The following is a 16,212-nucleotide window of genomic DNA, read 5'->3' as shown; positions in this document are numbered from 1 at the left end:
AAAATGTACAGTAGATAATGGTTTAGGTAGAAAGGATTGAATTAGTATCTTATTTAGTAATACTGAATAGGACCTTAAAGAGAGTAGGATGGAATGACTTCACCGGCTCTGCCATGTGGAAAAAGTACAATACTGACAAATTTGTCTACAATTTGGTTTCAAGAAAGAAAAATAGGGTACAAAATTCAGTAAAACATACACGGTATAGCAAAATGATTGGTTAAAAATGAATAAACTTTTAGTATGTTATATTTTCATTATATGGAATGAAAAGCTTGGAAAATTTTACATGCAAATGTATGTATGATGTATTAAAATGTGCATATTTACAAATACTAATAATACATCTATATTGAGTTCTGCATTGTACCCTGTAATTTGAAAATACATATTATTCAATTTATTACACATTTAATGAAAATTTCACATATTTTACATCTACGAATAATTTAGAATCTAATACATTTTTGGTCAAAGATTTATAAATGCACTTAACTATGGTTCCACTGACTAGGGCTACAACTTGGGCAGGCTCAGGTTGGCAATATATTATAATTTGAATGGGTCTGACCTAAATTGCACCTCTACTGCTGACACCACTTCATGGTAAAACAATTTGACATCCCCTTTTTACACTTAATCCTCTCTTGACAACATGCATGGTATATTAAATAGGCATCTATTAGACATGGTAATGTGGCTCAAAACACAACCAGATTACTAAACTTGCATGATAAAGTTCTAATATATTTTTTAAACAAAAACTCCTAATAAACAGAAACCATGTTTATATCCAGATACTTGCTGCTAAGGTCTCAACCAATAGACTTGCCTTTGAAGAAGATACCTATTGGGATTATACCCACCCTATGCCAAAAGGGCATTTTGTTAACAATATCAAGACCGGATCTGCTCCTCACAGCACTCACACCAAAAGGACATTTTATGGGCCTCACTGCCTTCAATGTACTCGTGTGTTTGGCTGTACACCTTTGGTTAGCCATCCTTGCTTTATTCTTTATTGTAACCTAGGCTTTTCTAACTACAATTTTAATTGCAATAAATCTAAAGAAAAATTTCTGGAAAATATGAAACATATGAGCAACAGATCCAACAGACAACAATTGAAGCTTGCTAGTATATTAACTGCCAGACATGAGCATAACATGATGTTCAGAATATGCAAACATAGTGAGAGGTAGGCCACTGCTCATGTAGCTTCCTTTTTTGCTTCGAGAGAGGATTTTCATCTACTTTGGAGTTCCCCTCCCAGAGGAATAATCAAGTAGAAGCTCAAACTTGATGGTTATTCCTTGGAAAACCAAGGTTCAGGCACTGCAGGTGTATGGTCTAGGCTTCACTGAAGTCAAGGCAGAAGGAGATATTCAGGTGGTATAGGTATAGGTATGGAGAGGAAGGCCCATGGTGCTAAAGTCATTGTATTTAGGGTAGATGATAATAATAAAAGCTCATGGTGCTTGATCTTGCAGAAATAATGACACGAAAGAAAAGCTTGCAGTGCTTACTTGATTTTGAGTCAAAGGCCGTTGCTCCCAATTGCTGTTACGTCTTGTTTTGTTCAAACCAGCCCCCAATGTTTTCTGGTTTAAATAATAATCACAATTATTATGTTCATGATAAATATAAAGCACTAAAGCTTGCCATGTTATGCATCATCCATTCAGATCTCTAAAAAAAGGCACCAACCCACAAATAAATAAATAAGCAAAAGTTGCAAAATGTAGGAATATCATTATCTATAAATTACCTTGGCAAGCCCAGATAAACCACCACAAGGTTCTTTGAATACATTTTGTAGATCTAATAGCATTTCATAATGCTTGAAACACTCTAGCTCCTCGTAGGAATGAGCCAGCTGCTTTATATCACACTGAAAATTATAACCTATAAATCACAAAGCCATAGAGCAATCTGGCAATCACTATTTTGCAATAAATATTTCACAATTAATGAGATGGAGATTAGGTTTTCATAAGATGGAAATTCTAGTCCACTCTAGTAGGACCCTCAACATGTATCAACACCTTGATAGATTTCATTTGGGCAATAGATAAAAAACCGAGATGCAAAACCATCTTTACTCCCTCTTTACTTTATGGATGCCAAAAGAATTTTAAAAAGAAAAGCTTACATGGGATGGTTATAATGGTACATATGCCTATTAAATGCAAGTGATTTATGTTCATGAAACCTTTTAGTAGTGGTGGCAATTGGGCGGGTTGGGTTGGGTTTGGTTTGGGTTGAGTTTAAACCCAACCCATTTAACCCGCCAACCCGTTAATGACCCAGTTATGTAAAATTAAATGGGTTGTGTTCAACCCAAACCCGCTTTAACCCAATCCAACCCGCCCAAACCCATTAATTTTATATTTATGTACTTAAAACAAAAAACTAACTCCATCTTAACAAATAAGTTGGTCATAGCTTAGTGGTAATAGTAGTTGTTACATGCATTATTTTTACACAAGCAGCAAAGCCATTTAACTATGTTCGGGTTTCGGATTTGATGAACCACTTAGCTTCAAAACGGTCAAACCAACTTGAACTTTGGATTGTCTTTGAGTTAATCACATCAAGAGTGGTTGAACCGTTTAGATCTGGACCAGTCCAGACGGACCAGACCCCGACCGAGCCGGTTTGGATCAGACCCGAACGGACCGGATTCAGTCTAGTCGGACCACCCGACCGGTCCGGTTCAGTTCGGTCTTTGGTCGGGCCAGACCGGACAAAGACCGGACGGAGCTGGATTCGGGTTGGTCCCAGGTCAGAGACTCAAAGGATCTAGGTCAACAAGCATTGCTGACCCGTGCTTGATTCGGGTCGGGTTGTACGGATACAAGATGAACCGGATGATCCCAACCGGGTAAAGCAAGTGGGGTGGTTTAAGGTCCGAACTTCACCCGATCCGGCTCGGTTCGGATTCGGGTATACCCGAATCACCTTGTGTCGGGTCGGGTCGGGCTATGTGAATGATGCTTGGACCGGACGACCCAAACCGGGCAAAGCAAGCGATACCGAGCCATCCCGTTTGAGGTTTATTTCGAATTCGAGTTGACCCAGATTGGTATATGTTGGATCGGGTCAGGTTGTGTTGAACTGGTCCGAACTTGGGTGAAATTGATTTGGATTTATGTTGGGTGAAGTGTGTTGATTCAAGACAAAACTAAATTTAGTCAATAATTAATAGAAAATTAATGCATTAATTATAAATTATTTAATTCAAATGAAGAAAATTAAAAAAAAGGCAAAGGAATTAATACTTATATTTGTAATGGTTAACCCAATGGTTATCCCCAACCCAACCCATTTAAATGGGTGGGTTGGGTGATGGGTTGATCACACAACCCACCAAGTAAATGGGCGGGTTAGATTCTGGGTGGGTTGGGTGGGTTCAGCGGGTTGGGTGAAAAATTGCCACCCCTACCTTTTAGGTAGGTTGTAATTGTAATCAACCTTTTGGATGCCAAATAATATGGTATTTTAGGGGGAAAATCTCAATTACTCAATACTACCACAAGAGTAATTTTAAATAAGTATGAACCCAATGAGATAAGGCTTTCAGATAGTAATGTACCAAGCTTCAAAATGTTTGGTGAATGTAAAATGCACTTTAGGCAGTGATCTAAAATTTTGGCATCGTCTTTGAACAACTTTATTAGATCAATGATGAAAACCATCTTTTCAGAAGCAATTTGCATGATGGAGACCTGTGTCATGGAAATGTCAACACTATTAATGCTGGAAACTGAATAACAAATCAAATGATCATTATTAGTCAAAAAAAAAAAAAAACAGTAATAGCTATTCCATCACAATATGGTTCTAACTGACAAATCTAATTGTCTTGAATAAAATTGACTTACAAATTTAGATGGACAAAAAAAAGCAGTTGCAAAATAGTTTCTCAAAAAGAAACTAGGAAAAAGGATAAAGGACAATTTGATAGGAACCCAAAAATCTGGGCTGGCGGCACCCAGAACTTTATTTATAATAGGGCGGCAGTACAGCTCATAATTAAAAGAAATAAAAAGATTAAAGTGCCCCTTTGGCACTTATTAACAGATTTACAACAATCTGCATGGATTTGAGGGGGCATATTAGGGAATAAAATAAAGATAGAGTGTTGAGTTGAGTTGTTATGATAAGATAGAATAAGTTTGAGTTGGATTAGGATAAATTTTGGATAGAGTTTATCTTTATCTCTCTTAGGTTTAAAGTATCGGAAACGCAAGGTGTATCGGAAAGACAATTTTAAGAGACGTATCGGGATACGTTTTGGATATGCATGGATACAGACGAAAAATCAAGATACGCATAAATATGTTAACAAATTCAAAATCATAAAAAATATATCATTAACAATGCTTACAAGTTTTATATGATTGTAAATAAATCATTTAAATGTAAAAAACCATAATTTAACTTTTATATAAAATGTGACATATCGATACATAATTAGTAGCCGTTGAAAAATGATGGAATAACTAAAATGTGAAAAAAACAAAAAAAAAAACTAAAATGTGAATGTATATATACATCGATTTTCAAATAACCGATATAATTATCTTAATATTTATTTATATATAAATTTTAATAATTAATTTCAGCATTTATTAATAAGCACCACTAAGAAAAGAAAAACAATTGACTTAAAACTAAAAATGCATGTAATTACACCAAACAAATTGGATTGGTTTAGTGGCAAAATTATGTGCATTAAAATCTGGTGACCAAGGTTCGAGTCTAGCTAATGTTAATATTTGTAGTTTTTACACTAACAAAACGAAATTAATGAGAGAGAGAGAGAGAAAGAGAGAGTCATTAATTAATAGAATTAATGAGAGATATGTAATTAGGCGCTAAAATTCAAATTTAAATTTAAATTTGCCTTAAATATAGGAGTAATTAACTAATTAATGAAGAAGCTAGACTTAAATAGATAAGTAATAAAAGACACTAATGAGAGAGATTTGGTATTAAATATAGATTAATTGAACAAGGAAACCGAAACGATTCGGTTTGTATCGGCCTGTTTCGGGATTGTATCGGCCGATACAAATCCAAAACGGTCCGATACAATCCCGAAACAGGCCGATATAGATCCGAAACGGCTCAATACGAGCCTGTATCGGCTGATACATATGAAAAGATACGGAACACATGAAATTTACATGTCCCGTGTATCAGAATCTTATGGAAACGGTACGTATCGGCCGATACGGGCCGATACGTTACGATATTTTAAACCTTATCTCTCTTTCTCTATTTAAATTGTAATCCCATTTTCACTATGCAGTCTTTCAATCTTGTTTGAAACCTTATAGACATTAAACATTTTAACAATGGATTTAGAACAAGTTTAAAAGTCAAACCATCAAAGAACGTGCAGTATATTGAACAATGGTTTCAAATGGATGATTAAATGGTAGGAGCTACAATACCAGATATAAAATCAAGTAAACTAAAGTTTAACCAAAATAAGATGTAACCCTCTAACCCACATGAGAGTACCCAACATAAAAATGTATGTTATTGGAGTGCTTTAAAATATTCTTCCTTGTTTGCTTATGAAACATGTCAATATCTTGTCCATTCTCAAATTTAGAATGAAATGAAAGAACATAAAGAAGAGGAATACCAAATTCTCAATATGTAAATGAGTGACTTGAATAGAGAACTGGAAAATGAGAACTCTAAGGAATATGGCAAATTTTAACCTACAATTACCTTATTTGGTTTGCTGCCCTTTTCATAATTAGGCTTCCACTCACAATCAATGCCAACAACTTTACATTCTTCAATATGGGATGTGGCATTAAGCAAACCATCAATTTCATCAACCCATATAACATCTTCCAAAGTTAACTCATTAAGATGTAAATAATGAGTCTGCACAGAAATTGTTTCGAGATCTGTAGCATATTGAAAATTAACAAATACACAAAAGTACATCAGGAAACATTGTTACTAATATTACCTGGAAACAAGTTCATATTGGCATAATATGTATCATAGTAGTAGGTAGGGCTGGCCTAAATGCTTCTCTTAAGGGTGCTAGGCAAAAAATTAATGTTGAATAATGAGTTCACACAACCACAACACTTTCATGCAACCCTCCAATGAAACACAAGCATGCTATCAATCAAATGAAAGACCAAATCACTGAACGAGTGCATGCATGGGTGATGTGATTCCAATAAGTGCACATGGTCACAATATTTTCTTGCAACCCTATAATAAAACAGAAACATGCTAACAATCAAATGATAAATGTACTCACCCGATGAGTGCATGCCTCTCTCCTACCCCAAATGATACAAAAATAACCCATTAACATATGAAAAAATAGAGACTACCTCTAAGGCCTACTACCTTACTATGACAATCAAGAAATGCCAAAGTAGTGTGTGCTGTGTTCCGATGGTGACAATACATTCTTGTGACCTTCCAATAAAACATTAACATGTTATCAAGCAAAAGAAAAACCAAATCACCTAGTGAGTGCATGCCTAGGTGATTTTATTTCAACGGCTCACATGGTTACAACACTTTCTTGTAACCCTCCAATTAGTCGCGGAATCCTAATAATCAAATTTAAACAAAATCACCTTGTGAGTGCATGGCTTGGTAATTTGGTTTCGATTAGTTCATATGGTCACAACACTTTCTTATGACCTTCCAATAAAACACAAGCATTCTATCAATCAAATGAATACCAAATCACCCAATGAGTGCATGCCCGTTGTTGCCACTCCAAATGATACATGAACTACTTGCTATTATATGATAAAATGAAAACTACCTCTAGGATCAAACTTACTAGGTGTGAATAGTTCGATTAACCCAAGTTCAGTTCTAGGTCTGAAGTAAGAAAAGAAGAAGAAGAGTGTGTGTGTGAGAGAGAGAGAGAGAAAAGGAGAAAGGGTTCGGTCTGAGAAGAAGAAAAGTCACCTTTCTCATCCGACCCACTTTGTATTTATACTCTCTATGTATTATTTTACAAAAAACAATGTTGTCCCTCATTAAGTATGGGACACACAACTTAAACCTAGACATAATAGACCATTTAACCTTAATTAGATATACAAAAGACTTAACTACCCTTGTACTGTCGATTCTAACACTCCCCCTCAAGCTGGAGAATATATATCATAAATCCCAGCTTGTCACATATGTAATCCACTCTTCCCCGACTCAGCCCCTTTGTAAACAGATCTGCCCATTGGTTTTCTGAACTCACATGAGCTGTATTTATCACTCCATTGATCACCTTTTCTCTTACAAAGTGGCAATCAACTTCGATATGCTTTGTTCTCTCATGAAAGACTGGATTGGAAGAAATGTGGACAGCAGCTTGATTATCATAGTACACCCTCCTGGCTTGTCAATTGAGAACCCCATTTCTTGCAAAAGATTTTTCAGCCACACTAGTTCACATGTACTATGAGCCATAGCCCTTTACTTAGCTTCCGCACTGCTTCTTGCCACCATTGTTTGTTTCTTGCTCTTCCAAGTTACTAGATTGCCACCAAGAAAGGTACAATACCCAGTAGTGGATCTCCAACCAAACACAGATCTGGCCTAGTCAACATCTGTATACCCCTCTATCTCAAGAGTTCCTCCACTTTTATATAACAGCCCACGACCTAGAGCTCCCTTCAGGTACCTAACTATTCTTAGAACTGCTTTCCAATGTGGGACCCGAGGATGTTGCATAAACTAACTCAACATGCTTACAGTAAATGATATATTTGGCTGAGTAATAGTTGGGTAGTTCAATTTTCCCATCACCTGCATCAATACTCAACATAACATTCGATTCCGTGGGTGTTTCAGCTGGTTTGGCACCCAACAACCCTATTTCTTCAAGTAAATCAAGGACAAACTTCCTTTGGCACAAGTTAATTCGATCCCTTGACCTTGCAACTTCTATTCCCAAGAAGTATTTTAGCTTACCCAGATCTTTTGTGTGGAAGTGATCCTGTAGAAAGTTTTTCAACCTGTCAATCCCATTGTTGTCACTACCAGTTATGACAATATCATCCACATACACCACTAACAAGATTTTCCCATCTTCTGATTCACAGTTGAACACAAAATAGTCTACTTGACACTGTTTCATGCCAAAGTTCTTCACTACTTCACTGAATCTGCCAAACCACGCATGTGGAGATTATTTCAGTCCATAAATCGCCTTCATAAGTCTGCCAACTTTACCATCCTCCCCCTGAGCAACAAACCCTGGTGGTTGCTCCATACATACTTCCTCAACTAGATCACCATGTAAAAAGGCATTTTTTATGTCAAGCTGAAAGAGAGGCCAATTATACATTGTTGCTAAAGACATCAACACCCGAACTGAACCAATCTTATCCACAAGAGAGAATGTCTCCGTATAGTCAACACCGTATAACTGAGAATAGCCTTTGACCACTAACCTGGCTTTCAATCGTTCCACACTACCATCTGGAAGATACTTCACTGTGTAGACCCACTTACATCCAACAACATGCTTACCAAGAGGGAGAGTGGTAAGTTCCCATGTGTGATTGTGTGCCAGAGCATACAATTCCTCTTCCATTGCTTGCCACCACCCTGGAGAAGTAAGGGCTTCTTGGACAGTCTTAGGAGTGGAAACAGATGATAACAAGGATATAAAATGTTGATGGGAAGCGGAAAGGTGAGCAATATAAACATAATGAGAAATAGGATGAGATGTACAACTATATTTACCTTTCCGCAATGCAATAGGAAAATTAAGGTCAGAAGGAGGAGATACAACTACAGGATCCGCCAACGAGGGCTGAACTAGAGGAGGGGCCGGTGCTCTTCTGTGAGTATACACTTGTGTGATTGGTGGCCTCTTAGTATTAACCTGCGCTAGGGGAGACGGCAACTAAGGTAGAACAGAAACCAAAGGGGGTCCTCAATTGGGACTGAAAGTGGAACCATAGGAGCAAGAGAAGGGGCATCAGTATTCAAGAAGAATAGAACCGACTCAAACAAAGTGACATCAAAACACACAAAGGACCAATGAGAGCTAGGGTTATAACACTTGTACCCTTTCTGGGTTCTAGAGTATCCAAGGAAGATGCATTTTGTAGCATGCGCATCTAACTTGTCCAGTCCAAGCCCTATATTCTGAACAAAACAAACACAACCAAAGACTCTAAGAGTAAAAGGGAATGGAAAAAGAGTAGGGAACAAGACTGAGAAAGGAGATTGACTTCCAAGGATGGACATGGGCATCCAATTGATGATAAAACATGATGTAAGGATCACTCCAAAAACGCTTTGGGACATTCATATCAAACATAATTGACCGAGCAGTTTCAAGTAAGTTTCGGTTTTTCCGTTCAGCCACGCCATTCTGTTGTGGGGTATAAGAACAAGAAGTTTGATGAATTACCCCATGGTGCTCTAAGTATTTCTGAAATGGTGTTGAGGTGTACTCTTTTGCATTATCTGAGTGAAGAATTTTAATATGAACTCCAAGTTGGGTACGCATTTCAGCATAAAATTTTTGAAAAATAAAGAACAAATTACTTCGGTCTTTCATAAGATAGAGCCATGTCATCCTTGAAAAATCATCAACAAAAATTACAAAATACTTATAACCATTGTAAGACACTACTTTGTTTGGACCCCAAACATCTAAATGAACTAAAGAGAAAGGACTCAAAATACGACTATCAACTCTAGGGCTAAAAGAAACTCTATGGTGTTTCCCAAGCTGACACAACTCACAATCTAACGATGGAAGACAACTTAAAGACAGGATCAATAACTTCAGAGCCTTGAGCAACAGATGACCAAGTCTACAGTGCCACTGGAGACTTGAGAGGAGTAAGAGAGGATTAAAGAGATACTTCCGGACCACCACCATCAAGATAATACAATCCACCTGCCTCATGCCCTCCACCAATCTTCATCCCCATCTTGAAATCCTAAAACACACAAGAAGAGGGATAAAAGGTTATAGAACAATTGACTTGGTTAATCTACTAACAAACATAAGATTAAAAAGAAACTTGGGTACATATAAGACAGAGGATAAAGATAAGGAGGTAAAATCAACATCATCAACACCGCAAATGGGAGAGGTAGAACCATTAGCAAGGGTAACTGTTTGGGACGTAGAAGACTGAGAAAGTGAAGAAAACACATCCAAAATTCCAGACATATGATCAGAGGCTCCAGAGTCGATGATCCAGTGTAAGGGTTTGGAAGCCAAGCAAGCCATACCTGAATGTGCAATAGTAGTTGTGTTCTATTGAGAGGATGTCTAAAGAAACTTCTCATATAGCTCATGTGGGACGCTCACCATTTCCTTCCCAAAAGCACTAGTTGATGTGGAGGGGGTCTGATCAATCTGTTGGTTCTCACTAACTGTACCACCACTACTAGTCACACTCACAGCATGATTAGCCCAAGTGTTGGGTGGACCATGTAAATCATAACAAAAGTTAACAATATGTCCTTCTAATCCATAGTATGTGCATTTCCTAGGACCAGTACTTCTTCCTTTACCACGACCTCCCCTTGACTCTCGACCTTCATTGTGACCACCAATATGATTAAACATAGGACCACCTCGGGTCCATGGAAATCCACGACCACATCCACCACCTCTATTTCCACGACCTCCCCCTCTTGTCACCACAAAACCAAAGCTGTCCAAGAGAAAGGAAGACTCCGTAGGGTCAATAGAAATCCTCCGAAGTCGGGCAAACACTTCCTCATGAGAGGGGAGAACAGACCCACCCAATATTCAAAATTTAAACCCACTAAAAACCTTGTCACACCAAGTTGCTCTTGCTATTGCTGCTGAATTTGAACATCTAAAGTCAAAGGGTGATACACATTAAGCTCATTACGGAGGTTTCTCATCCTTGCATAGTATTCTTCTATGTTTTGATTACCCCGCTTCAGGTTGAAGTACTCTTGGTAAAGTTGATACACTCTAGTGGTATTATCTTGGCCAAAATAAAGTTTCTTAGCATGGTCCCAGATTTCCTTAGTTGTATTCAGGAACATAAAATTCACATTAATTTTAGGTTCCATGCTATTCCACAACCAAGTCATAATTTGTGCATCCTCCTGTTCCCAATCACTAAACCCTAGAGAATTAGAAGATGGTTTCTCCTCTCACATGTTTCACCTTTTTCTTGGCTCTCAAAAACACTTCCACAGATTTAGCCCATGGCACATAGTTCTCACCATTTAATTTGATAGAGGTCATCTGAACATTTAGGTAATCAAGAGAAATCATAACACTTGTCTTATTATCACTACCCTCTCCAGTTGTTGCCATCATAACCAATTCACCTCAAACCACAAAGAATTCAACTATGATAAGCAAAACAAATCGCCCTTTACCATTCAGCACTACACCTTACACCACACAATAAAGTAGTGTTATGACCACACTGCTGTTGTTAAGGGTTCAGCACCCGAAAACCCTACTATCATCGCACATATCCAGGTATAAACAGAAAAAAAAAGAGGTTCATATGCATACCTACCAATCAACACTGCCACATGAATGAAATCGAACCCCCAAAAAAGGATCACACTCCACTATTAGTCGATTAGAGATTTCTATTCACACCTGTCCACAACCAACTCCCTTCGTGTCATCGAGTAGAGGGCTTCTAGCACACCACCACAACGGCCACCACCACAGCAACTAGAGGCATATTTACCTCCAAGAGGGAAAAGCGACCACTCCTTTTTGGTCCCTTATCGAATATCGATCCTCCAATCCGTTTAGAAGTTACTTCGAAGAAAATTTCTGATATGGCAACCTCAGGAGGACGAAGGGAGAGAAAAGAAGACTGAGTTCTAAACTGATTTCCTAGAGCTCTGGTACCATGTGAATAGTTCGATTAACCCTAGTTCAGTTCTAGGTCTGAAGTAAGTAAGAAGAGGAAAAAAAGAAGAAGAAGAAGAAGAAGAAGAGTAAGATAAGGAAAAGAAGGAGAAAGGGTTCGGTATGAGAAGAAGAAAAGTCACCTCTCTCAACCAACCCACTTTGTATTTATACTCTTGTAATAGATTACAAAAGACAGTGTTGTCCCTCATTAAGGTAGCCTTGTACTATCGATTCTAACACTAGGAATATAAAAAATAGGAAAGGTAGCCTAACATGTGGAGCAATGAGTTCACATAATCATAACACTTTCTTGTGGCCTCTAAAAACACCCAAACATGCTAAAAGTCAAAGGATAAACCAAATTACCTAGTGAGTGCATGCATAAGTGATTTGGTTTTCATGAGTTCACATAGTTGCAACAATCCAATAAAACACAAGTATGCTGCCATCAATCAAATGAAAAAACAAATAACCCAGTGAAAGCATGTCAGCTTTTTTTTTTATCAGCAGAAAGCATGTCTACTATTCCTACACCATATGATACAAGAACCCACTATTTAGTTTTAGTTTGAACTAAATTTTTTTTTTATCAGAAACGATAACTTTCATTACAGATAAATTAACCTGAAATACAGAATTCAACCCTTATTAGAAAAGGTTGATCCAATAAACATCAAACATTACAGCACTACCCAAAAAAGACTCTCCCTTGCAGTCCCTTGTTTTGCTAGGGCGTCAGCAAAACCATTTGCAGATCTCATTATCCACTTGAACCAAACACCCACCTCCCTTGTTATGCTAAGAATTTCCCTTATCAGCTGTCTATATTGCCAAATTCCCAGCTGCCCTAATTGCATCCACCCAATTACCAACTTGGAGTCTCCCTCTATCTCAATCTGCTGTAGCCCCAACTGTTTGGCCAGTTTTACACCTTGATGTAGTGCCAAGATTTCCGCTCTTAAGGAATCTCCAACTCCTATTGGACCTGAAAACAAAGCCATTATCTTGCCTTCATTATCTCTGAAAACACCTCCTATACCAGATGGGCCTGAATTACCTATAGAGCTTCCATCAAAGTTCAGTTTCACCCTTTGTTGTGCCGGTGGGGACCAAACTTCCTGTATCATAGCTTTGGAAGTAGTAGTAGATGCCACAATACCCCAACTTCTATAAATGTCTTCAACTGAGAAATACTTAAAAAGATCACAGGATTTCAATCAATGGATAACCTTAGTAGTTATTCCTTCCACAACCTCTTCCTTGGATCTACATCTGCCTTTAAAGATCCTATTGTTTCTTTCCTCCCACACTGACCACAATACAGCAGCTCTAGTGGCTCTCCACATAATCCTTCCACGAACCGTTGGTTGCCTGTAAAAAGTTGGATCAAAGAGGTTCACCACGCTTGAGGAGGGAGTCCACCTGCAGCCAAAGAGAGAAGAGAACCAAGACCAAATAAAGAACACAAAAGGACATGAGATTAGTAAATGTGAAATTGTCTCACCAGAACCCAAACATAGGCAACAAACATGGGGGGAGAGGCACATATTTGGCCTCTTTTTCTGCAATAAATCCAAGGTGTTGATTTTTTGGAGTACCGCTTCCCAACAAAAGGCCTGAATTTTAGGGGGTACAGGGCTACCCCACACCACCTTTGAAGGAAAGTTCCCTACAAGGTTAGAGGTCTGAAGCAAAATGTTATAGAAAGAAGAGCAATTGAAAAAACCAGAAGGGGAAAGTTTCCAAATTCTGCTATCTCTACAAGACTGATCAAGAAAGACTTCCCTTAACTGAGTGATCAAATCATCAACCATCCCCATTTCAAAATCCCTTAGACCTCTTCTCAAGCCCAAATCCCAGGAGTTATCAACAAACACTGAAGAGATCACTTTTCTTTTGTTTTCAGACAAGGAGTAAATAGAAGGAAATCTATCTTTAAGGGAGTTTTCACCAACCCAAACATCATATTTGAAATAAGGAAGCATAAAAGGCAAAATACCTTGAATAGCTTTCCAAGGAGAACACTGAGAAGCCCCAGGGTCGAGTCCTGCATCCCAGCCGTTATCTACCAATCCATGAATACTAACAATCACTCTAGACCAAAGTCTGTCTTGTTCCATCGGTTGTCTCCAAATCCATTTCCCCAGCAAAGCCATGTTTCTTAATCTTATATTTCCTAACCCAAAGCCTCCATCATCCCTACTCCTAGAAACCACCTCCCACTTCACTAAGTGATCCTACTTAGTATCCCCTGGTTCCCACAAGAAATCCCTCCTTATCTTCTCTAACTGATTAGCTACTTTCATTGGTACTCTAAAGGTAGATAGGAAATAAACTAGCAGGTTGGCTAAGGTTGACTTGATTAAGGTTATCCTACCCCCTAAAGAGATGTAATTCCTCTTCCAATTTGCTAACCTCTTGGAGAATCTTTCAATTACAGGGTACCAAAAACTCTCAACCATTGGGTTCCCTCCCAGTGGTAGCCCCAAATATTGTAAAGGCCAGCCCCCACTTCACACCCCAAAATCCTAGCTAGGGAATCCACCTCCTCTCCGCCTAGATTGAGCCCTGCCACACAACTTTTTCCCCAATTCACTTTAAGATTGGACTTCCTTTCAAATTGAAGCACTAGACTCTTTAAGTTCCGTAATTCCCCTTCCTTCCTGTCACAAAACAAGATGATGTCATCTGCAAATTGTAAGTGTGTGACCACCCTCGAAATCATGGCACTCAACACATCAGCTACTAGGGTAAAGATGCATTGGGACAATGGATCTCCTTGCCTAATACCCCTCTTTGCAGGAAAGAAACCCCTAGCTACACCATTCACCAATATTGAGAAATGACATGAAGAAATGCATCCCTTTACCCAACTGCACCATCTCTCCCCAAACCCTCTCCGCTTGAGAACCTCTAGTAAAAAATCCCAGTCCACCATGTTATATGCCTTTTCAAGATCCAATTTGCAAACCAACCCCTTTTCCTTTTTCCTCATCTTCACCTCAACACATTCATTGGCAATAAGTATTTGATCTACAATTTGTCTTCTTTCTACAAAGGCCCCTTGATACGGTGAGATTAGAGACGGGAGGATCTTTTTTAATCTTAGCGCTAGGACCTTAGAGATGATCTTATACATGCTTCCCACCAGGCTTATAGGTCTGAAATCCTTTGGTTGGAGAGCGTCCTTCTTATTAGGAACCAAGGCAATAAAAGTTGCATTTGCTCCCGAGTTAAATTTGCCTCTCTCATAGAACTCTTCAAAAACCTCCAACAAATCCTCTCTAATTATCTCCCAACAATCTTGATAGAAGGCCATCGAAAAACCATCAGGCCCAGGAGCTTTAGCTCGATCCATGGAGAAGATTGCATTTCTCACTTCTTGGGCCTCAAATCTTCTTTCCAAAGATTCCAATAAGACACTATCTTCCACCTTCCACTCCAAGTCCTCTAACCTCTCACTAGGTCTCCCTGGGTTGTCATACACTAATTTGAAGTGATTAACCAAAGCTTGAGCTATATCATCTTCCCTTGTCAGCAATTGCCCATCCCACTCCAATTTTGAAACAAAATTCTTCCTTCTCCTCCCATTTGCCAACGAATGAAAAAACCTTGTATTGATGTCCCCTTCCTTTAGCCATTTGCACCTAGATTTTTGCCTCCAACTTATCTCCTCCTTCCTAAGAAGATCTTCCAGTTCCTGTTTCAAAACCTTGAACTAAAATATTAGTTTCTTTTTATTATTTTTCTTAACTCAAAGACTTCAAAACCTGAACCAATAAGGCATGGAAAACTCAAATTTTTGTCCAATCAACAATTAAACTTCTTTTTCTTCCTTCTTTCTTCTTTTCTAGGATAAAAATAGAAGCTCAGCCCCTCTATTTTCTGAAATTTCTTTCTTTTTTCCACTTTTTTCATGAATATGTTGATTTTCTATGTTTTAAATGAAGTTTATACACTTTTTATGTAGACAATTAATAGTGAAAGATGGTTGGCACATGCTCTAGGGAATTACCCTAGTATTCATGGATTTTACTCAAAAAGATCCCATTGCCTAGGGGACGCCTAGTGCCAACTTAGGCGACAAGGTGCCCCCTTTATTGCCTAGCCTTGCCTCGACACCTTGAAAACTACAAACAAAGGATGAAATGATAATTCATGGGACCACTCAACAAACAAATAAAGAAAAATAAGAAATGGCACATTTAAGCTAGAAAAAATACTGGCCCAATAATATTCAACAACTAATTTTTTATCATTAAGCATTTTATTTATATGTAAAAGAATGGTTTGCAAGTTTAGTACATAATTTAAGG

General features: G+C 38.2%; 1 protein-coding gene across 4 annotated transcripts in view; it reads right to left on the bottom strand.

Moving 5' to 3' along the window:
* The window catches only part of LOC104598841 (Polynucleotidyl transferase, ribonuclease H-like superfamily protein), a 36,841-nt gene that overhangs the window by 1,268 nt on the left and 19,361 nt on the right, over positions 1-16,212 (bottom strand). For all 4 annotated transcript variants that reach the window (XM_010261082.2, XM_010261080.2, XM_088901430.1 and 1 more), the window contains exons 6-9: positions 5,749-5,933; positions 3,596-3,728; positions 1,769-1,905; positions 1,527-1,601 (exon numbers count right to left, since the gene is read on the bottom strand). In XM_010261082.2, the coding sequence (XP_010259384.1) occupies positions 1,527-1,601; positions 1,769-1,905; positions 3,596-3,728; positions 5,749-5,933 (530 nt within the window). The remainder of the gene's footprint in view (positions 1-1,526; positions 1,602-1,768; positions 1,906-3,595; positions 3,729-5,748; positions 5,934-16,212) is intronic.

This window comes from Nelumbo nucifera, chromosome 3, assembly GCF_055504915.1.
Source record: "Nelumbo nucifera cultivar China Antique chromosome 3, China Antique-T2T, whole genome shotgun sequence".
Taxonomy (NCBI): Eukaryota; Viridiplantae; Streptophyta; class Magnoliopsida; order Proteales; family Nelumbonaceae; genus Nelumbo; species Nelumbo nucifera.
Note: the sequence above shows the minus strand (reverse complement) of the source record. Positions and strands in the feature narration are given on the sequence as shown.